This window comes from Lepidochelys kempii, chromosome 11 (assembly GCF_965140285.1).
Source record: "Lepidochelys kempii isolate rLepKem1 chromosome 11, rLepKem1.hap1, whole genome shotgun sequence".
NCBI classification, from domain to species: Eukaryota; Metazoa; Chordata; order Testudines; family Cheloniidae; genus Lepidochelys; species Lepidochelys kempii.
Window position 1 is genome coordinate 32663457 of NC_136390.1, and position 24356 is coordinate 32687812.

Consider the following 24356-nt stretch of genomic DNA (forward strand, 5'->3'; position numbering starts at 1 on the left):
GTTCCAGCATCCAGATTGTGGCACTGTGTGCTACTGCTTGGGTCAGAGCCCTGATCAACATGTTATTTAGGAAGGGATACAAGTGAGTGCCCTAAGACCTGAGTATGGCTATTACTACCGCCAACATCTTGGTAAAGACCTTGGGGGGCAATAAGAGGCTGAATGGGAGCATTTGGTACTGGTAGCAGGCCATGCAAATCTCAGCAGTCTACAGTGGGATGGTCGTATGGGAACATCTGCTAGATGTTGTTACTTGCTAGGGTGGAATCTCATTTTCTTCATCCACCTGTTGAGCTGCTTGAGATCCAGAACAGCTGTGAATCCCACCCACACCTATCTCCCCTCCATCCCAGTGCTCTTCTGGACGATGAAGAAAATGAAGTAGTCCTAAGAATCTTTCTTCTGAGGAAACCCTCTTGGTCCTATGACCAGGAGATTTGAGATTTCATTTGACACCAGCTTACATTTGACAAAATTGCTCAAGATGGGGGACTGGCTGAAGATGGGATGGGGTGGGGACCTTAGTTTGAGGGAGTATCTGTGATTCAGTACATCTCTCACCCACTTGCTTGTGGTTGATCAAGACCATATTTTTTGAGAAGTGAGAAATTCTGCCCTCTAGATGCAGTTCTTGGTGGCTGCACATTCCTTTGTTGTTATGTTGGGCTTGTAGAGGCAGTGGATCCAGCTCTTGATTTTTCACCCAATCCCTGGTTCCAGGTTTTTCCCCAATACACCTGTTGTCTTTCCTCTGGTACTTTTGTAAGGATGACGGATGAAAGGTGCATTTTTTTCAAGTTCCTGGGTTTGTAGTCCCATCTCAGAGCACTAAGTGGGATGGGAAAGGATTGTTTGAGTTTGGCAGTGCTTTCTGCCACTATTTTGTCTAGCTTTCCCCCAAAGAGGAGAGAACCTCTGACTTCAGATGAACCCAGAATTTGTTTAGAATGAGCATCAACCTTCCATGAGCCTCTGGCTGCTGAAAATCTCACTGTATCCATTTTGGCATCTGCCACAAAGGCTGCTGCTCAGGAAATCTTCTTAAGTATGCACTGGAATTCAATATTTCTCCACCCAGTGTTCGCAGAGAGAAAAGCATAGCAAAACTCATGATGAAATTGTGTGATACGCCACATCTACCATTAATTAAAGACTTGCATGGTTGTCTGCCCTCACGGCCCCCCCGTGGATAAGTTTACTGGGTGAGGTATTTATGGTAGAGCTTCATGGTCTGCAGAGAAAATGACAAATTATCATCTTGTCTCATACCCCACTCAACATCAACCTGGGTTTCATTTACCTCGAAGGCAATGGAGCCTTCTGAACCAACCAGTTTTATACCAGACATGGAATTTGTACTGCAGCAGAATTTCGGTGACGTTTTAGACACAGTCCACCATGTCAATGTGGGCAGTTACAAACCAGGAGGCACATTGTTGAGGACTGCAAAATGACTCAACTTCCTGGAGGTTTTCCAATCATAATAAAAAGGCTGTGGCTTGGTTTGACCGGATTACATACGCCAAATAAATACTGGAATTCAGGATGGTCTCTGTTCTTCAGGGCCTTAAGGTCCTCCAGCCAGGACACTGTGGTTCCTGCAAAGCATGTAGCTGCCACAGATGCTCTAAGTATGGCCAACAAAGCTTCAAAGTACCTTCTGAGAATGGCTTCCATCTTTTTGTATTAGTTGTATCTTTGGGGAAGAAATCCCCTATAGATGGGATTACTCTATCTTGTGCTAAAGATGCCACAGCAGCATTGGTCAGTGGTATATCTGTAATGGCATTTTTTGGTTCTTGCACTTTATAATACCTAAGTGCATGCCTGCTAGTGCATTTACCCTCATCAGGGGTTTCCCATTCCTCTTTGATCGCATTCTAGAAGGATGTCTCGGATTATGATTTAGAAGGCAGGTACTGTATTTGCCTTTAGGATTGCCCTCTAGCACCTGCTCAGGTTGGATCTGGATCATGGCTGCAACCTTTCTGCACACTGTTTCAAACATTTTAAGAGGAAAAAAACCTTTTTTGTATTTTTTCCATGTCCTGCTCAGAGCCTGAATCTGAGCATTCCCCTTCCTCAGTAGAGACGGAGGCGTCTGAGTCAGAGGACAAATACCTCTTTGGTTTTTGTTGGGGGTTTTTTTTGGGGGGGGGGGAGGGGCTTAATACTATCTCCTTTCTTTTTTGCTCTTTTTGAATTTTTTAGTTTTTTAGCCCTCTTTCCAGATGTTGCCATTCAGCTGTGGCTAGGGCTTACCTTTTATGGTTTGCTTTATGCAGTGCTTTGAGTCCTCCAGATAAATCTTCCTCCATGCCCTCCCCCTCAGGGTCCCACTCTCCCAACCTGGGAAATGGGGTTTCATTGCCAGAGTTCCCTGATTCTAGCTCTGAGTACAAGCACTGCTTCTCTCCCTAGGGAACTTAGAGGGAGACCTGGAGCCCTTTACAGGTTTTTTCTTTCTGGTCCTGTTCTGCCCTGAGACTTCCCCCCTGGACTGGCTGGTTGAAGTCCTCCTAGTCATTGGAATCTCTCCCCGCTCTGCTTTGTGTCCACAGATTGGGCTTTTCTATGTTGGAGTGGTACTTTCTTGGGAAGGGGTGGGGGGGGGGGGAGGACCTGAAGTGCCTATCCAACTTACAGCCTATGCACTTGCAGTAGAAGGGCTGGCTGGCTCAGAACTGGCAGAGCACAATTCGCCTTCTGAAGAGCCTGTAAAAGCTGCCTTGCAGAACACCACTTGGATTTAGCTTGATGTTAGCATGACAGCTCTGCCATGCAAGGGGCAGAGGAATCCCACAGGGAGACACTGAAGTGCCAGTTCTGGGTGGCTGAGACCACCCCACGGCTCAACGTCTGATCCACAAGAGGGAAAAGAAAGACAGGCTGCTTACTTTTGCTACTGTCTGAAAAAAATTGAAAAAAACAACCTGTCAAAGAAAATTTGGGAGCAAAGTGAACCTCCACTTGACTGCTGCCACAAAGACAGAAGATCAGGCAGCAGGCTAGAGAAGAGGATCTGGCTAACACGAAGCTGTGCTACAACTTTGAATTGCCTCTGGAAACTGCAGACAAGAAGGGAATAGCCAATATGTATCAGAATTGTGGGAATAGAATATTGAGATTCCCATCCTGCTTTACTGGGTTTGGGTAGGGTAAAGGGTATACTAAGAAAAGAGCAGCTATGAACAGAATGCAGTATCCATGGTGACATACAGTTCAACTAAACTTTACAGCACAAAGTACTTAATTTGTCTCTACATATAGTATATATTTTCCAGTTTATAATAAAAATTACCTCCAGATCAAGCATTTCCTAGAAATTAACAACCAGCTGAGTTAAGGGCACTTTTTACTTTGAGCAAGCCATTAACTCCCAGGAAATGCTCTTCCCTGCCAAGTATTAATTCTTAAACAATGCCTCAGCTGGTACAAATCTGAGTTTAATTTTTCAGAGTAGCAGCCGTGTTAGTCTGTATTCGCAAAAAGAAAAGGAGTACTTGTGGCACCTTAGAGACTAACCAATTTATCTGAGCATAAACTTTTGTGAGCTACATCCGATGAAGTGAGCTGTAGCTCACAAAAGTTTATGCTCAAATAAATTGGTTAGTCTCTAAGATGCTACAAGTACTCCTTTTCTTTTTTCAGTAACAAAATTGCTAGCTGTACAATCACTATACAGCTATCATACCTTATTCTTGTTTTTATGTTGTGCTTCATTCTCTGAATCAGAATCATCATCTTCACTTTCTTCAATGCTTTGATCTTCCTCCTCCTCCTCCTCTTCCTCATCTTCTTCTAGATCATCTGAGTCACTGCTACTAATGCCTTCACTTGAGGTGTCCGAAGAGGAGCCTGAATCACTATCACTATTGCTGGAGCTTTCTACTGCTTTCTTTCTTGGTTTCTAGAGAGAAGATAAAAACTTTATTAATGGTAATCTTTAATTTGTTACATTATTCATCTCTTCTTGACATGGTCTTATCGGTCTTGACTAATATTATCAGCAATTCTCTAGCGTACCTTATTCTCCTGATGTTCTTCGGAAAGAAGAAAGAGGAACTATAAAATGAATACATTAACCATATCTGGTGACCTGTATCCCACTGAATGTGAGAACACACTGTCATCAATTTTAAGGACAATATGAGAGATTCTTTGTGTAACTGCCAAATTCAGGCCTAGACAATTGGGTGACTACACAGAGTGTGTGTTCTAACAAGCCTGAAAACAATAAAACCTACAATAAGCTCCATCAAGATATTTCAATAATCATGCTGTGACAATTTGGTTAATCTGTCTTTGTACAACGTATTAATTTTGTTTGATATTGTGGCCCTTCTATGTTGTCTGTGTCAGACTGCAAACTCTATTTTGAACGAGGGGCTGGTTGCCTTCTCACTTCCATGTTGGACTTAAATGCTGAGGGGTGCTGAAGGGAAGTGTGGGGCGGGGCAGGGAATGGTGCCTACAAGTCTGTCTTTGAAAGGGACAGAAGTTAAGGGCTATTAACTAGTTATTAACTAGTTAAGGGCTATTAACTAACATAGTTAAGGGCTATTAACTAACATAGTGTTTCTATTGCTTAGTGCTATAAATTTGCATGGCATTTCCAGGAAGGAAGAGATGGCCCCTGCGTCAAAGCGCTTAAAATCTGTAATAGGCAAGCACAGGAAACAAACAAGAGAAGGTAGCAACAAGGTGACAAAAATACAGAAGATGACATGAAATATATATTGAAATTTCAAAGAACAGATTTTGAAATGTGATAGATGAGGCTTGCAAAGTTAGCCAAACAAGTGTATTTGCTTTCAGGAGGGACTCTTGAAACATTAAGACAGGGATGTCACATCAGATGTAAGGGGCAATGTGAAAAAAAAAGGCATGAATGCACTTAGGGTGAAGGCAAAAAGCATAAAGGCAAGTATTGACAGAGTGCAAGTTATAAAGGTAGAAGGTAGGGAGAAACAAGGTTTAAGATGTAGGCAGGGACAGAGGAGTTGAACAGCACCTTGAAAGCAAGGATGAGATGTGCGTAAACTAGATACAGATACATGGAGCACTGAAGAGGTCGTAGGGAGAATGAGATAGTGTCAGACCAGTATGAAGGGAAAATAATTTACACTGCACTATGCAGACACATTGAAGAGCAGAACATCAGGGTGTCTGGAAAGAACAAAGTGACAATACTTTTAAGTTACAATAGTAATGGGAATGTCTAAGAAAGCACCTTTAGAAAGAATTTTTTTTCTTTACTTCCTTTTTAAAAGGAATATATCAGAAGATTGGTATAGTCAAGTAGCTTTTTATCATGGCTACTGAACAGTAATCATATTACTGAAACAATAGGAGCCTAAAAAGAATTGAGAATTCTATGCTGAAATCCCAAAATTTGTTGTTTTAAGAGGATTTATTGGAATTAATTGTATGGACTGCTAACCATGTATGGACTGCTAACTTGTGATACACCTGGGCTGAATTTACATGAGGGTGGAGCTATTTGGCATTTGCGATAGTTATTAAACACAGCATTTAGAACAAATGAACGTTTAATTACTGGTCAATCATAGAGTTTTCATTTCTGTTATGGGCTTGTCAAGATTGGTCTGACTGCTTCAGTAGGGCTTTTGCCATGTCTTTACCCTATATGCAATACTGTGACTCATGATATTTAAAACACTATAAAACAGGTACTTATATCCTGTGCAACTGGTTTCAGTGGAGCTGCTTCTGTTTATTCAAGGTCAGAATCTGGTCCTAGATGTTTAGTGATTGATCCTCTTTATATCATATTTAAATGTCTTTATCTTCCTTTCAAATACTAGGCACAGAAGTAGGATGTGTCTTCATGAAGGTTAAGGTCTTAAAATGAAACAGAACACCATGATTTGCAAGCAGTAAAATGAGCAGAACTTCCTGAGATCAGATATATAGGACAGTATTTAAAATGGGTGTTTACCACACAATGATGATATTTACCTCTACTGTGATACCCATTAGGAACAGTATCCCCGATAATGTCACGGCAAACCTGGTGACTGAACTTTGTGACTTTGTCCTCACCCATAACTATTTCACATTTGGGGACAATGTATACCTTCAAATCAGCAGTACTGCTATGGGTACCCGCATGGCCCCACAGTATGCCAACATTTTTATGGCTGGCTTAGAACAACGCTTCCTCAGGTCTCGTCCCCTAATGCCCCTACTCTACTTGTGCTACATTGATGACATCATCATCATCTGGACCCATGGAAAAGAAGCCCTTGAGGAATTCTACCATGAGTTCAACGATTTCCATCCCACCATCAACCTCAGCCTGGACCAGTCCACACAAGAGATCCACTTCCTGGACACTATGGTGCTAATAAGTGATGGTCACATAAACACCACCCTACACCGGAAACCTACTGACTGCTATACTTACCTACATGCCTCCAGCTTTCATCCAGACCACACCACACGATTCACTGTCTACAACCAAGCTCTAAGATACAACCGCATTTGCTCCAACCTCTCAGACAGAGACAAACACCTACAAGATCTCTATCAAGCGTTCTTACAACTACAATACCCACCTGCTGAAGTGAAGAAACAGATTAACAGAGCCAGAAGAGGACCCAGAAGTCACCTACTAAAGGACAGGCCCAACAAACAAAATAACAGAACGCCACTGGCCGTCACCTTCAGCCTTCAACTAAAACCTCTCCAACGCATCATCAAGGATCTACAACCTATCCTGAAGGACGACCCATCACTCTCACAAATCTTGGGAGACAGGCCAGTCCTTGCCTACAGACAGCCCCCCAACCTGAAGCAAATACTCACCAGCAACCACACACCACACAACAGAACTACTAACCCAGGAACCTATCCTTGCAACAAAGCCCATTGCCAACTGTGCCCACATATCTATTCAGGGGACACCATCATAGGGCCTAATCACATCAGCCACACTATCAGAGGTTCATTCACCTGCACATCTGCCAATGTGACATATGCCATCGTGTGCCAGCAATGCCCCTCTGTCATGTACATTGTCATGTACATTGGTCAAACTGGACAGTCTCTACGTAAAAGAATAAATGGACACAAATCAGACATCAAGAATTATAACATTCAAAAACCAGTCAGAGAACGCTTCAACCTCCCTGGTCACTCAATTTCAGACCTAAAAGTTGCAATTCTCCAACAAAAAAAACTTCAAAAACAGACTCCAATGAGAAACTGCAGAATTGGAATTAATTTGCAAACTGGACACCATTAAATTATGCCTGAATAAAGACTGGGAGTGGATGGCTCATTACACAAAGTGAAAACTATTTCTCCATGCTAATTTTCCCACTACTGTTACTCACACCTTCTTGTCAACTGTTTGAAATGGGCCATCCTGATTATCACTACAAAAGTTTATTTTCTCCTGCTGATAACAAGTCACCTTAATTGATTAGTCTCGTTACAGTTGGTACGGCAACACCCATTTTTTCATGTTCTCTGTGTATATATATCTTCCTACTGCATTTTCCACTGCATGCATCCGATGAAGTGGGTTTTAGCCCACAAAAGCTTATGTCCAAATAAATTTGTTAGTCTCTAAGGTAACACAAATACTCCTTGTTTTTTTTACAAATATAGAGGCATAGTTATTTAGTTATCTAAGGCAACTGGCAAGTATTTAAGTGTCCAAATTCCATGGACATCTTTGAAAATATCAGCCTATGCCTCTCAAAATATCTCAGGACTACTTCTTGATTCCGCTTTACTACTGAACTAGGAAAAAATGACCATCTTCACACTCCTTTTATCTTCAGACAAGGCACAGACATCAAAAATAGTGAAGTACTCTTTAGCATCAGACCTTTCAGTGCAGTCTTTACTTTTGCCCATTTGTTTTCCTCCAGCGATCTTCCATGTGCCCAACAGATCACTCAAAATCCCACCCTAATCCCTTCCCACATTTTTAACTTCAGTTCAACTCCTCAACCTTTGAGTTTCTATTTAAAATGACAAACACAAACCGGTAAGTGACACAAAAGTACTCCTTTTCTTTTTGGGAATACAGACTAACATGGCTGTTACTCTGAAACCTGACAAATGTAACAATTGCTCCAGGTACAGAAACAGGGGAGGGAAAAAATGTAACAGAAGAGGGGATTGCTGAGTTCTTGTTTATAGCTTTCTGTATGTCTTGACACCAGTGGGTTGAAACCCAATTGAAATCTTCTATTGATGAAGGGCTATCAGGTCCATGGTGCTTCTGATCCAAGCCTGGATCTGTGGAGAAGGGTTCAGGATGAAGAACACTAACTGGGACAGAATTAGAAAGTTCTGATTTAAAGAAAGTCAGTATCATTTACAAAAAGATATGAGAACCAACAAATCTAGGGTTACATTGTGAGGGAAATGACAACAGAAACATTTTGACAGACAAAAGCTCTGGACATTCTGTAATTTACCCAGCTTTGGATGCAATAGTGAAAACAGTCAAATTTTTTAAGTAGTATACATGGCAAACTATCGGAATAGATAAAGAACTGTCTTGATTTTAAAGCCAAGTGATACTTGGTGAATTGAAACAATAGAGGTGGAAGGTGGCACCTAAGAGCAGTCACAGGACAAAATCTACCGATGATTCAGACCTGGTAGTTAAAGGAAACAGACAACACAAAGAAGAGGGGAGGAGGGACTGTGAAAATCAGAATGATTTCTACAGACTAAAATCAAAGGCCGGTAATTGGCTTATCCAGCTCAGTTTGGAGACTGAGGCTTAGGTCCAAAAGATGAAATTTGAATGATTTCTACTGTTTCATGGTTATGCCACAAACTACTCTGCAAGAAGAGAAATTTGGAGGTAATGACAGATAAAATTCCAATACCTTTGGCACTATGCTTAATGGCAGTAAAAAGCAAGCAAACACCTGGGATACATAAAGAGAGGTATTATTAAAGATACTGTGTCCTGGGAAATTCCTTACTTGTGTATGAGGCAGAAACGTGGCCACATTTGCATGCAAATCTTATGAACTGATACAAAATTATTCTTCAACTGCTCCATTTCTAAATTTAATAAACAAGTCTGGAGTATCTAAAAAGCATAATAAGATTCCAACATGTATAGCAGAACATTCCAATGCATTTGAAGGTTGTTAGAGGGTGCATGTTTAAACAGTATTCTGAGGTAAAATGTGTTTTATACTTTTGGTGGGATGGATTTTGTGAAAAGACTCCCCAGATAAGCTTGGCATCAAGGTAAATGAGAGTAAGGAAGTTATCCAAGCCTGCATCTTAAAACACCTAAAAATCTTAGATTTTTAAATGTTTTGCATGTCCCAAGCCACACAAAAAAATAAAATTAAAAAATATAGTGTTTGAAAATGTAGTGTGGAACAGCAACGATCTAATAAAAGCCCATATCGAGAAAACTCTAATTAAGATTTTCAGGACTAAGTGTGAGTATTTTAAGGTAGATTGCTGGATATAAACATCAAATCTACTTCAAAAATTCTGACTAAAGTTCACATTTAATTCATTTCACTTAGAGCATTTGGAGCATATAGACCGGGGTGGGCAAACTTTTTGGCCCAAGGGCCACATCTGGGTGGGGAAACTGCATACAGGGCCATTAATACAGGGCTGGGACAGGGGGTTGGGGTGTGGGAGGGAGTGCGGGGTGCAGGGAGGGGCTCAGGGCAAGGGGTTGGGGCAGAGCAGGGGTGCAGGGTTTACGAGGGGGCTCAGGTGCAGGAGGGCTGCAAGGTGTGGCAGACGGCTCAGGGCAGGGGGCTGGGGTGCAGGAGGGGGCTCAGGGCAGGGGGCTGGAGTGCAGGAGGGGGTGCACAGTGCAACAGGGGCTCAGGACAGGGGGTTGGGGTGCAGGAGGGATGCAGGGTGCAGCAGGGGGCTCAGGGCAGGGTGTTGGGGTGCAGGAGGGGTGTGAGGTGTGGCAGGGGGCTGCGCAGGAGGGGTGCGACAGGGGGCTCAGGACAGGGGGTTGGGGTGCAGGAGGGGGTTGAGGTGGAGGCAGGGGCTCAGGGCAGGAAGTTGGGTCCGGGGCGCAGGAGGAGTTTGAGGTGCAGGCTCCGGCCTGGCACTGCTTACCTGGAGCAGCTCCAGGGTGGCAGCGGCTCCCCATGCTCCTGGTCAGCAACACGTCCCTTCGGCCTCTGGGGGAGGGGAGGCAGAGGGCTGAGCACAACACAAGAGCAGTGTGCAGAGCCCTCTGCTGCCCCTCCCGCAGCGGCTGCAGGGACGTGGTGCCAGCCGTTTCCTGGAGCAATGCAGGGCCCGCGGCACCACAGGAGTGGTAATCCCGCGGGCCAGATCCAAAGCCCTGAGGGGTCGGATCTAGCCCACAGACCCTAGTTTGTCCACCCTTGGTATAGACCATTGTAACGGGAAGAGGCAAGAAGGCTATGGTATCAAGTGACTCACAAAAAGTATCAGAATTAATGCACTTCTGTCCTTTGACATTTAATCTAGTTATTGGCAGTCGGTACTGTCCAAGTGCCTTCCTTTCCAACCACAAGGAGACCGAGTTCTAGCCTCCAGTTTTCTATTGCTTGGACATAAGTAACTTGGGACTCAGTGAAGCGAAGTACTTAAACACGTGTCTAACTAAGCATGTGAGTAAGCCTACTTCAGTGCAACTACTTGTGCTTAAAGTTAGGCATATGCTTAAGTACTTTGCTGAATCGAGGCCACTAATAGTACTTCCATTCCCTCATAGATAGGAACTCCCACATGGGAAGATATATGAATCTTTTCTCGAAGTGCCGGAACGTTCTTTTTGCTATGAAATTCAATGTTATCTTCCCATGCATGACCAAGTATGACTGATCTACTCAGGTTAGCAGAACGTACACATAAAGCTCTATGCCCATTAACTAAAAACCAGCATTAATCAACTGGTGCCAGGTGAGAGATCCTGCATTAGTGAAAAAGGAAATCCCAAGACATTGGCAAAGGGGAATAAAACACTTTAAAACTCCATGGTCTGCAATGAAGATTATATTATAAAGGCCAATACTATAATCTTACATCTTTAGCCATGAATCATCAGCTTTTTTAAGTTATTTACCTTATCTTTGATTTTGTCAGCTCTGGTATCCAAAAGCTTGTTTTTGTTTTGTTCCTGGTTACATTTGCGACCTCCCCCTCCTGAGGTTATAGCCTTTGCTTGTCCTGCAGAACTTGCAGTGGTAGTAAGCAATATGGATGTGTTGACCCCAGATACTGATGTTGTACTGTTCCCATTTACTGATCCATTCACACCTTAGAAAAAAAAATTAAAAACTGTGGTTTACAGAATCGTAGACATAAAGAAGTCACTTCTGTGGTGAGTTATGGTCATATTAGCCTATATTAGGGGTACCTGTAGCAAGAGGTACAGATAAAGACATATTTAAATATTCAAAGACATATTTAAATTCTAAAATATACTGTCCTATAAAACACTGCTACCCCAAGAAAAGGAGTAATTTGGAAGAGGGGGTTGTTGTTTGTTGTTGTTTTTGAGGAAAACATGACAATACCAATAAGGAGACATAAAAGACAGGCTTGAATAATTTGTAGTTTACTGTCAGAAATCAAGAATTGTCTGTTTTCAACAATACACTTAGACATTAGTCAGTAAAGATATAATTTACTCTGTTCAAAATAAAGAGCTTAAAAACATACACTGTGCTAAGCCTCTGCTAGGAGGAATCCCTTCATATCTTAAAGATAAAGAGAGAAGTGTGTGTAGGAAGCTGCATCCACAGCTTGTTATTGTACAAGGCCTGTTGGGGAGTGGAGAGATATCAATGAAGAAAAAGTGAGAAACTTGAAAGAATTTCATTTGAAATCAGACAAGTTTTAGTTTTGCATATTAGTTTCAAAAACTAAGTTTTTCAAGAGGTAATCCTTGACACACACATAATTTCCCATTCTGGGGTTCTGGAATCTTGAGCACGTGGACTTGGGAGCATGGAAGAGGATGCTAAAAACTTCCTGACTACTGCCCATCCATCAAGATCTCAGTTAAACAATATAAATTATAATTTATACTATATAGAGAGAGGATATGTGATTGCACTGGATAAAGGTTTTATTGGTGAGAATTTGGAAAGATTGCAGTAAGAAATCTGAAGGCCATGTTCACTGCTGCACCTCCATCTGTTTTAAAGAGCCAGCATTTAGAGGCTTGCACAACTAAGGCACAAGTCCTGAACTCGGCACCTGACCCAAATGCCTGGGCTTAATGACACACACCTGCACCCTGGGCCCTCTATCACTACCACCAGCCAAATCTCCTGGGGAAGCGAGGTGAAAAACAAGAACATCTGTAAAATTATGATATCCCATGGCTCTTCCCCGCCTTTCCCTGCATGCTGCTGCCCTGGAGGTGGGTACAGTCCCCCACAGCCAGCCCCCAACTTTGACGACATAATGGAACAATATTCGCTACAGGTGACCAAATATACTTATATATCAACCTACTCCTTTAAAAACAAATCTGCTATGCATACTCGGTATGCAGTGATCTAGATATAATCATAGAAAAACAAGAAATCAAAAATATATGTCCTAGAAGTGGTATTCAGTGACTGAAAGCCCATACTTAGATACCTGATGCCCCACTGCCAAAATAAACTCATACTAAATTGTTTAGATATGGCAAGGATGATGATGATGAATTCAAAGTAAAACTCATGCACACTACCAGAAACAGATGGTATAGGGCTCAGGCTTGTTTTATTCATGTTACAACTTCAGCTGTTACCTTTTTCTAAACCACCTCGACTATTTTTCCCTGTATTTCTTGAATGGAATGAACTGGAATCATGATTCTGGGCAGGAGGAGCAAATAGTGGTGGAATTCCCAGAAGAGGTGGAAAAAAAGCAGCCCCTGTACGAGTGTGCACATCTGTTCGCCACCATTCTGAACCTCAAAGAAGAAGAAAAAGGAAAAAACCCAAACATTAGTTATCCCACTCAATTTATTTTTTTAATCTTCATCTAATGAAGCTTCTGTATGCAATTTACAGCAGATCCACAAAATAAATTCTGCCTATTTTAAAGTGGGGACAGGATTTATCAAAAGTGCCTAAGTGACTTAGAAGGACAAGTGTCACTGACTTTCTCTGGAATTTACATTCTGAAGTCATTTAAGAGCTTTTGAAAATTACACCCTCAATTTTTATTCATTCCCATTTTGAAAACAAGCATGTGAAAAAAAAACAAATAAGTTGCAATACTGAGGTGACCACACCAAAATTACATTGGTCGAAAACACCATCAGGAAACACAGTCACTTTTGCATGCTTATTGTCCACCCCATGAAGAGTGAAAGTGAGTCACTGCTGTGCCTCTTAAGAGGTACAGCCCAGAACTCCCAAGCCAGGGAGACAAGATGCTATGGTGCCTTTATGTAAGGTTTGAACCCTCCCAATTTTGATCTACTCTTGGTTCTATATCGTAACTTGAACACCCCTGGGGACCTCTCCAAGTTGAGACAGCCTGAGGCTTCCCTGTGGTAAACAATGATGCCAGGAACCTGTACAGCTCGGCCCCATACATGACCATTGTGCCCCCAGCCCTGCCTCAGTTTGCCCCCTACACCAACACTTGGGGGGAAAAAAAGGTCCTTAAAAGGCAATCTTTTTGTTGTTTTTTACAGAGCATGCACAAGGGGGTGGGGGGGAAATCCTCCCACAACCAGAAAGGGCTGTCAGGGCTCCTTTATGCCACTCCTGGACTTCTACACAACATAAAGAGGTCTGAGTAGGGGATGAGAATCTCACTTTGGAATAAACTGATATATCACGTTGAAATAAACTGATAATGTAACATGGTTTGTTGTGTTTCTAACAAAACAGGAAATCAGTTTTAGTCTTGATTAATTCATGAAATCTCCTTTTTTCAGGCAGATCAAATATACAACCATTTGACATGGTCCCTTTAAAATTCAATTATTTTGGTTACTAACAGAGCAGCATCTTCGAATTTTTATGGCATCTTTCACCTGGAAAGTGCCCAAAATACTATATATTAAATATTGTACATAAAACAGAGACATGGTGGGTGAGGTAATATCTTTTCATTGGACCAACTTCCGTTGGTGAAAGAGAGGAGCTTTTGACCTTACACAACGCTCAAGCTAGTCCAATAAGAGACATTACCTGCTCTCTAATATCCTGGGACGAACACGGCTACAACATTACTGCAAATAGACTGTACATATGGCACCTCAGACACACAGCCATCTCTGATGCAGAGATTAGTAGTGAGGTAGACAACCTGTGGACCGTTCACTGCCCAACAATGTTGATGCCTGAACTTGTAGGGGATCCATGATGGCATACAGATCAGCCCAAGAGAATGGTTTTGCAGTATCAGGGCCATAGTTTGTAATAGCTGTTGAAGTTACTACAGTGGAGCCAACTTAAAAACACTTGTTAGAATTAACACATTTATTCAGCAACAAACCAAAACACACAGCATAATCCAGAAAAAAACTTTTACATCACTTCTAAAGGAATAAAACCGTTAAAAGAACAAGCTCCTTTGCTTAGAAAAATAAAAATAAAATAAAACAAAATAAAAAACCAACCCCCAAAACTGGTAAAACAACTGGTTCATGTTTAGGCAAGGGAAGACCTTTTAGAAGCTTCACTTAAATAAAAGTGGGGGGAAGTCATGATCTTATACTACTTGTAACAAAGGAGTGACAGAAATAAGATCTGTAAATGCAAATATAACATAGGTACAAAACAAGTTTGGACTTAATAAAACAAAGCAGTTAAGCAAGTCTGTACTGCTACATAAAATACTGTAGCTTCTGAAAGAGACAGGGAACTTACAGTTTCCTTCATGGCTTGACACACTGTTTTTTTGTTTGTTTGTTTTTGTTTTTTAAGTGGTGGTAGCAGCTCTTTTGATTGGGTTGATCAACATTAAGGAAAGAAATTGTTATAATATATTATGCTATTTTACTCACCAAAAACCCCCCAAATAACCTCTCTCAGGGTTGCTGATGAGGCCAATGGAGCATAAGATTATAGAGTAAGCTTCCAAGGGAAATAATGGAATCCCTATTACCAATATGATTAAAAGTATAGACTGACAGAGCAGTAGAAATACACAGTAGGGAACAATCTGCACAGGTAACAGGATAGACTAGATGACAAATAGGCCTTTTATATCCGATTCATGTCATTTTCTGAATTAGTGTCCTCCTCTTGGAAATTGCTCCTTTAAGGGTTTCTGTGTGCAATTATGCTTTAAAATATATATATAGATACACTTTAAAAAAGCAGCAGGCATATGCATCAGCTTTGAGTAAGTTCTGTGTGATCAAGTTGAGAACCTGAAGAATCCGGGATTAAACAAAGACTGTGAATGGCTAGCCAACTACAAAAGCAGTTTCTCCTCCCTTGGAGTTCACACTTCAACTGCTAGAAGAGGGCCTCATCCTCCCTGATTGAATTAACCTCATTATCCCTAGCCTGATTCTTGCTTGCGTATTTATACCTGCCTCTGGAAATTTCCACTACATGCATCCGACTAAGTGGGTATTGACCCATGAAAGCTTATGCTCCAATACATCTGTTAGTCTATAAGGTGCCACAGGACTCTTTGCTGCTTTTGAAGAATCCATTGCTCCACTCCACAGGAATGCTTCATTTTTAAAGAGATGATACCAACTTCAATACAGTTTGAAGATGGAAATTGTACCAACAGGAGGCAAATTCTGCTGTTATTTACACGGATGTCAATTTCTCTAGTGAAGGTAATAAAGTTACACCTGATTTACACCAGTGTAAGGGAGAGTAGAATTTAGCCTTTTATTTTAAACAGTCATTTAGAATTACTATTCAAGAAGAGCATTTGGAACGGAAGGTTAGATTACGTAAGTGTCACGTTTTACATTCACTGGCTGACACTATTAATGGTTATGAAAACTGGATTGTGAACAATGCCAGTGACAGACAGTCTGAGCTTTTAACCTGCCATGGTGTCACTCAGTATGGAGTATGTAAACAAAACAAAGAGCAATGAATTCATAATAAAATGTGGTGATTACTGCTCAGGAAAAGGTAAGAATATTTCAGATGTATCAAGATGTGGAGACCACCTGAGAAAGAGAATGCACTACCATGTGCTAAGAAGGGAACACAAAGAGAACAGCGATAGGGAAACACAAAGGATAGAATCGCACAAATACCAACCAAGAAAATTGTTTGTCCCTGGTGCGAAGGGCCACCTTCAAAGATTCAAATGACACAGAATGGCTATGTACAGTTATATAGCTATGTATAGTTATGTAAAGTTTCTATATTGTCTGATATTATAACAAATGGGATGTATGAACTCAAGACAGTCTTTTAGCAGGACAGCAAAGCAAAATTGTCTGAGAAAACATAAAACTAAAAATTCTCTCTATATGCAAATCTTAGTCATAAAAAAATTGTACCTTTATAGATAAGATGCTTCCAGGTTAACTGAAGCACCCAAGAGGTCTCTTTTCCAAGACCATCACTGAAAAGCAGATAAGTAATGATTATGGGCCTGATCCTAAGAGATGCTGAGGAAATGCAACTCTCATTAAGAGTTTATTTTACTTCAGACACAAAGGATTGACATCTATGGTAAATGTGGATGTTAAACATCTCTCAGAATAAGGCTTCGAGTAAGTAACTGTCATTCTATTGCACCAACATCCAGTAGATAAAATGGTTACAGCTGCATGAATCATTCAGCCATAACAGAGACAAATCACTGAATGACAATATTGTCCCAGGATCAATGTCTCCTGCTCTGAATATAATTTTAACCTTCTAGACTTCACCTCAACATGCATTTCTCTAAATGCCTTGCCTCTGCCTAGGTGTGGACCTTTATCTAGTGACAACGTTCTACTTCTGTTTTATTGATATGATTTCTAAAAAATAACTAGGTCATTTTGGCAAACAAAGTAAAAGATTACAAGAGAACTAGCTATAAGGTTTGTTCAGAGTTTTTATCAAGAGAGAATGAGTAAGCCAAGTGGAATTCTGCAGGTAGAATTCAATTCTTCCACATTTTTTTTTTTTTAAATACAGTCTTTACACAGTGTTAAGTCCCTAGAAAAGAGAATTCCTTTCTCATGGGAAAATATGCTGTTGCAATCTACAGAAGACTGAGTTAGGAAAACACTTCGCTTTATCAGGAGACAAATTTTGACACTCACACTTCTCTAGGATGCTCAATGTGTATTAAGACATGAGGTTTTGTTTCCTCAGAGAGGGGATTTAGAGAGTTCTAAATACTAGCAGAATTAGGATGTGGGAAAATACTAGCAGAATATCTGACACCCTAAGCTTGAAGTCAGATGCTACTGGTGCACAACCATCTCCCGCAGAATTCTGCAATTTGCTTTAGGATAAGGCTTATTAGAGCTTATTGTACAGATTTTACAAGATGGCACCATGAATAAAAATTTATTACCAGTAACAACAGTTATCTAAGGGACAGCAGCAATAATCATCACTACCCTACAGCAGTGTCTATAGTAGTTCCATACTTTGGGACCCTACTGAGTTGCTACAACTTGACAATTTGTAGGTACCTATTCACCTGGGGCAAAATTTACAAAATTAGCTATAGAACCCAGGTTCCAAGTCCCATTTACAAAAGTGACAGGCACTTAGGATCCTAAGTCCCATTGACTTTCAATGAGACATGGGCACCCTGAGTCATTTGAAGTGCTTTTGGAAATTTTACCCACTGTCCTTGACCCCAAAGTGAAGAAAAAATTCATGTTTCTTATCAATCAATCACAGCTTGAGCTGACAAAAGGACAAGTAAAATCAACCATTATCTCTTGAGCTTGGTTAGAACTTTCACTATTACAGGTGTCAGACAGAAAACAACTGAAAAAGTTACCCCAAAAAAGGGAGAATAGATCCATTACCCTTCCAACTTTTCTCCATATTAAATAAATACCTTCCAATCTTATTGTTTGTGATAAATACATCCACCTAATAGAAACAAAGACATGTTAAGATGGAAAAAAACCAACAAGTGTCTGTCTGGTTAAACCTCACTATTGGCAAGAACATGTACTACTTCAGTTACACACTACAGTGGTTCTTAGAGAACCACTCTTGAGGGGCTATTAGTGAGAATCTCAGCCAATCTGCAATGTTTTCCTTTCCTCACATTGTAAATTACACTCAGGAATCTCCTAGACCTTGCCCAGTCCTAGATCTTGAGGTCTTTGACACAGGAAAGTTGAACCTCTTCTACTTTGCTTGTTGATGTAAAATAAATCACTGTCTATTTGAATTAGGACAGTTCATTGTTTCTTCTTCAGAAGGTTGAATATTCTTTGTAACAGATGTTTACCTGGAAAAGGTGCTAGATGGGGATGTGCTGCTAAGGCTGTGGGAGTACCAAGTGTTCCCAAGCCACCAAACTCTGAATGCCCTGAGCTGGCTGTATGTAGACCAAAGACTGGGTGGCTGACCATTGGGAAGGCACTCGACACTGTGGACAGGTTACACGGTTGATCCCCAGCTGTTCTGAATAAATGTCCTGAGGGGAAAAAACAACACTTGAAATTCTACTATCAAAAACAGATACTAATCATGTGAAGCCCAACCCTCATGCTTATAGAAAGTTTATAAAACTCTTTTCACATTTTTTTAAAGAACTGTTGTGTAGTTTTACATGTGGTATCCTTTGTTATTGCCATTTGCTTCCTATAAAACACAGATATTATCTGGAAACATTAACAATCCTAATACAAAATTTGAAATATAAAAGATGGTAAAAAGATATAGCATTTATCACTGTAATTATTTTAGCAGTCGAAAGTTTTTCTATTCCTTTTAGATAGTGGTGCAGGATCAGAGATAAACCATGGGACCTGCATGACCACAACTGACAACCACCAACAACACTGCCATATCTATCCTTATATATATATATATAAGGCTGTATTCTGCAGTCTTGACTCAAGCAAACTCCCATTTTACTTCAAATAGGAGGACCTGCAAATCAGGCCTTGTACAAACAAACAAATCTAAATCATGTTTTGAGTATTTAAAGTTTGTGTATTTGTTACTACAGCCCAAAACTTTCAAAAGATTCTATAAGTCTTTCTGGAGCCATAAAACAAGCTGTATGAAAACTAGCTTCAGAAATCTTTTCCCTAGAGTAATCTCCATTTCAATCAATGGGTATCAACTATTGATTATCCTGTTAAAAAAACCAGAGTCCAACTACATGTACACCAGTTGGTTCTCCTACATCCAATATTCTGATGGAACACACAACACAATTCTAGTAGATTGGAAAGGAAAATAATACTTTTCCTTTTCAGAAAGTATGTTAGTATGTCTCTAACATATCATGTTCAACTCTCTATTTAGCTATTGGTTCAGACAATGTATCAAGTAGTAACACAAGGCACACTGTCTGTAATTCCCAGAATCATCCCTAATACCTTTTATAAATATATGAAAGACAGGTAAAATTGTTACCCACAAGTCATCTGTTAACAGTCAATTTTAATGAGAGAATGTATATTTTTTATTAGCAGCTCAGCCACTTCATTCCTAAATTCCTTCAGAACTCTTATAGAATACCATCATGCAGTCCTGGTTCCTAGCTGCTGTTTGGCACTTCCTCATCTGACAGACACCTCAATGTCATATTTGAAAGGACTACCTCTGAGGCAGACACTGTTTAAAGGCATGCTTTTGTGACTGTGATATAGTTTCTTAGCTAGCCTCCATGCTGAGTAAAGATTTTAATCTTTTTATTGGCTTCATTTTAAAAACAAAATACCGCTTTCTAAAATGTAAGCACTAATTGTTGGTATGACCCTTCCCATGTGGTGGTTGAACTTAATTATACTGTGGTCCCACTTAGTGGTCCAACTGCAGTTACCTTTTGAAACAAATCATGTCCACCTCTTCCGTTGTGGACTCCGGAACCACCTCGTCCAAGAAGATCAGATAAACGTATTGATTAATTGCTTTTCTAAATACTGTTCTGTTTTGAAACACGAGCAGTTTATATGGAAGGTAGGTCACTCATTATTAGTGCTTTATTAGATTTAATTGCCTCCCGCCTCCCTCACATTAAATACTCAATACCTCTAGTCTCCACATTAAGTACTCAATATCATTTGCCCTAATCTAGAGACTGGTAATAAACCTACTAGCATATTTGTATTCTTATGATTTGGGTTCTGTATCTATACAGATTGTACTGTGCTTTCTTCCACTAAGAAACTCTCAGATTCTATTGACTCTTCTAATGACAGTACTGCCCTGCCACTTCTACAATCTAATTTATCATTTTTGCATAGGTTATAGCTGGCAATTCTAGTATTTCAATTTTTTCGTAATTCTACCATATTTAAGAAATGTGTCTTAGTCTAGAACCAATATTATGTCATTATTTCCTTACACTCCCCGGACTGTGTGCATCCATCTCTTATCGTTTATTACTTAGATTATAAACTCTTTGGTGCAGGGACCTTCTCTGTTTGTACAGCACCTAGCACAATGGTCCAGGTCCTTGACTAGGGCTCCTAGGCATTATGGTAATATAAATAATCACAATCACCACAGTCCTATTCCATTACCAGGTCTTCTAGTTCATCTACTTCAAAGTTTTTGCTGTTAAAACACTCATTCTTGCACAATTTCATCTCTTTCTTTCATTGGTTTTATCTTGTCATAATTCTAGATTATGAGCTCTCTGGAGCAGGGACTGTCTTTTTTTAATTGTTTATATAGCATCTAGCACAATGTGGCCCTGACTGGGTGATGTAGGTACCACTGCAACGCAAATGATATACATCACCACTTCCTTATTCACCTACACATGGGGTATACAGTTTTTCATTTTTGACCTTTGCCCATATTTATCTCCTTTATCTGACACCTTGTTATTTTTCAGGCATTTATGTCAGCCATTCAGAGATTCATTTGTTTTAATGAAATACCCAGCAGATACTGTTGTCTGACTTGAGTTTTGCCTTAGTGCCTGTTGATTTCCCCCTAGTGCCTAGTTTAAATAATTCTCACAAACCTTGTCACAGCTTTCTGTGACAGACGTCTGATTCCACTGCAATTAACATGGAGCCCACCCCTTCTGCCTAGGCTCTCCTTTCACCCACAGTGCTTAACAAATGTAATTAAATGCTTCTTCTTCACATGATGTTCTCATTCACACCTTGAGACCCTGAAGTTTCTATTGTCTAACTCAGTGGTCTCCAAAGTTTTTGGATCGCGCACCCACATGGTGCTGCTGAAGAAAGAAGACGGGAAGACCTGCTGCAGGTGCCGCTGAAGAAAGAAGACGGGAAGACCTGCCGCAGGTGTGCAGAGCTGCCGCTGGAGAAAAAAAAAGGTTGAGTGCCATCCGACGGCACTCCTCCTGCCACACCCCCCCTGGGATCCTCTGGGGCACCCCATGGGGTGCGCACACCCCACTTTGGAGATCACTGGTCTAACGGACACTGCAAGTGCACCTGGAAACATTTCAGAAAAACGACCAGAGATGCTTAAGACTCTTCTTCATAATTTAAATTTAGCTTCCAGAACCGCTTTCTGACACCACTACAGCACTGGTACCAATATACAGCATAATCACAGGCTCAGCACTCACTAGAATTTTATCTGGATATGTCATGAGATCCTGCACCTTTGCATCCTGAAGACATGTTGCAAAACCGTTCAAATGACCATTTCATATTTAGCTATTTCTAATGATCAAGTCCCCCATCACCACAGCCTAGCTGTGTATCAGAATGGTAATTGCATCCCCTTGATGGACCTCTTTGGTGCATGAAGAACTTTCAGTCTCCTCTTTATCTATTACAAAGAGTGTTCCAACTAAGACAGTTTGTTCTTTTGTCCCTACATGAAAATTGTACCAATAAAATTTTTAATAAATTCAAACATTTATTCTGATGCCCCACAGTACAGGTGCAGTTTGGGTCTGAGCGGAGAGCAGCAACAAGTCTTAACACCTTTCAGCCACTAATGTTTCATTTTCCTGCTGTATAATAGGAGGCTTCAGAGAAGTGATCACAGAGAATGAAGGGTGTCTGTAGTCACCTTTGCCTTCTGCAGAACCACTTACAACTGGCTGTTCAACACGTTACTGCTGAATGTCCCATACCATTTTCCAGGCCTCCAAAGGGAAGGTCTATTTCTGAAACCTGTACCTTCAGGGATTTATTCATCAGCCAGCAGCTCCACCCACTATACCTACTTAATTAAATGGTCCCCAGATCTGACACTCAAAAAAAGTCACCACACTCTTGGGCAACATATTCTTTCTCATGGGTCTGCTCTCAAGAAATAAACTCTGCCAACGTATGAGGCTTCTTCCACCTTTCAAACCTGATCTTTAGCCATGCAGTTTCAGTACATCTGCATTTCTCAGACAACAGAAAGAGACATCACACACAAAAAACAGTACCAACAGCTGTGATCCAGGGCACAATGCTGAGAATTTTGCTGATCCTTCTGCTGACCACAAGCACCTGAACAACCAGTCTTTCACATTGGAGTGCACTGGTGGAAGACATCACTGGCACGGTCTTTGGATAAGACGTACTTTTTCTCCATCTACTGCAGCAAAGGGAAAATGAGAGGTGTGGTGTCCTCCATGCCTTTTCCATCAGCTCATCAACAATAGGAAGCATGGCATGGCATGGCAATTCTATTTGTAAGGGGAGCCTGATACACGTATCTTATCAATCTTGGCTCCTTAGGATTCCTGAAAGTAATTTAGTTCTAATCAGCTACTGAAACCAGCGGGGATATCAGTTCCTGCAGGGCACAGTCACTGTATTATTCTCCCCTCTGTGGATATATATTTAGCGCCTCACTAATCTGCTAAAATCCAAACAGCACTCATCTCTAGGCCCATCCCACAATCGTAGCACAAGAAGAGCTAGAAGAGTCAATGGGTATAAACACTGGCTGTGCCAAGAGCTTCAGTGCAGGTAAGCATAACCAAGAAAATGCCAGTGACAGTATATCCAAGCTCCAGAGCACAAACATCTACCTCAGTGCAGAAAGGGCTTCCCCAGCACCTCTTCCAGATTTACTGTTTGATGCAAAGATTAGTGGTACTGTCATTCACATATGTGATGGTGTTATCCATGTGATAAATTGCAAAGCCAGGTTATCATGAATGTTCTTCACACAAAAGAGTGGAAGGATCAGGAATAGTGTGGCAAAAAACCCGTTTCCTCTATCTTTTTCAATACTCGATTATATATTTTAAAATACAACAGAAAACAAGCGCCCATATGAATTAATTTTTTTAAACAAAAAAAGGTTGCATGGTGACTTCTTACTAGAAAAGAAGTATACATGAAATATGTTTTACATAAAAATTCAGTAGGGCATAACCCTGTAAAAATACCACATGAAATCAGAATGACACTGTGCAACAGGGTAAAGCAATCACAATCTTTTAAGGTTACTGAATTGGAAAAGATTAAGAACACAATGCAAATAAGACTTCTGACATAATTAAACCTGTATCCACAATACTTACTCCTGTGAATAATTCCATTTATTTCAATGGAACTATACCATTCTAGTGAATAAGTTATGTAGGATGAAACTTATTTTTTAAAAACCTTTTGAATATGATAGATTTCATCCTATAAGCAAAATACAAGTTACCAATATTAACTAAACTTCACTACCTTGTGAGTTTACTTTACCAATGGTTAAAGAGAACTAACTGTTCAGAAAGGTTAAGTGATTTACCCACAGTCACACACACAGAGTCAGTGACAGAGTCCGGCATAAAACAGAGTCCCAACTTCCAGTTCCCTACCCTATCCATTAGACAGCATTCCAATCCAATTAAACATTAATCAGAAACAAAAGTATGTGTTGAGATGCACGAAGACTATGAAATTCTGAACAACACAGAACGCTGGATGTCAAACTACTTGAAAGGTAAGAAATTGACCAAAAGAAGGATGCAGACTTAATTAAGATGAGTGTGCATTCTGGAGAAATTTCTTCACATGGGGAGAATTAATCCATTGAATAGTATACCAATGGAAGTAATAGGAGCTGATGCCTTACTTATCAATGTATGTGTGTTTTTTATTTCTTCATTTTTAAAGAAAGCAAGACAAGCAGTGAAGGAATGGAGGAAAGCCTCAAGTAGGGAGGCAGGCTGATGTAAAACAGAAGCATAGTATTTTTCCTAGTCAGAAAGTTCCTGTGCAAACTTTGACTAAACCATGCTTAGTTTTTACAGTGCTACAGTTGCAACTGGTACATGCTTTTTCTGAATATGACGGGGGGAGCAATAGGGGTCATCAGTTTACCTGAGTT

At 40.6% G+C, this 24356-nt stretch overlaps 1 protein-coding gene across 12 annotated transcripts in view; it reads right to left on the reverse strand.

Moving 5' to 3' along the window:
- Window positions 1–24356, reverse strand: part of BAZ2B (bromodomain adjacent to zinc finger domain 2B) — a 353162-nt gene that overhangs the window by 106131 nt on the left and 222675 nt on the right. For 5 of the 12 annotated variants that reach the window (XM_078847943.1, XM_078847942.1, XM_078847941.1 and 2 more), the window contains exons 2-6: window positions 22468–22619; window positions 18370–18558; window positions 12764–12928; window positions 11081–11274; window positions 3695–3910 (exon numbers count right to left, since the gene is read on the reverse strand). In XM_078847943.1, coding sequence (XP_078704069.1) covers window positions 3695–3910; window positions 11081–11274; window positions 12764–12928; window positions 18370–18558; window positions 22468–22619 — 916 coding nt within the window. The remainder of the gene's footprint in view (window positions 1–3694; window positions 3911–11080; window positions 11275–12763; window positions 12929–18369; window positions 18559–22467; window positions 22620–24356) is intronic. The other 7 variants (XM_078847946.1, XM_073305585.2, XM_078847939.1 and 4 more) reach the window with 3 other exon arrangements.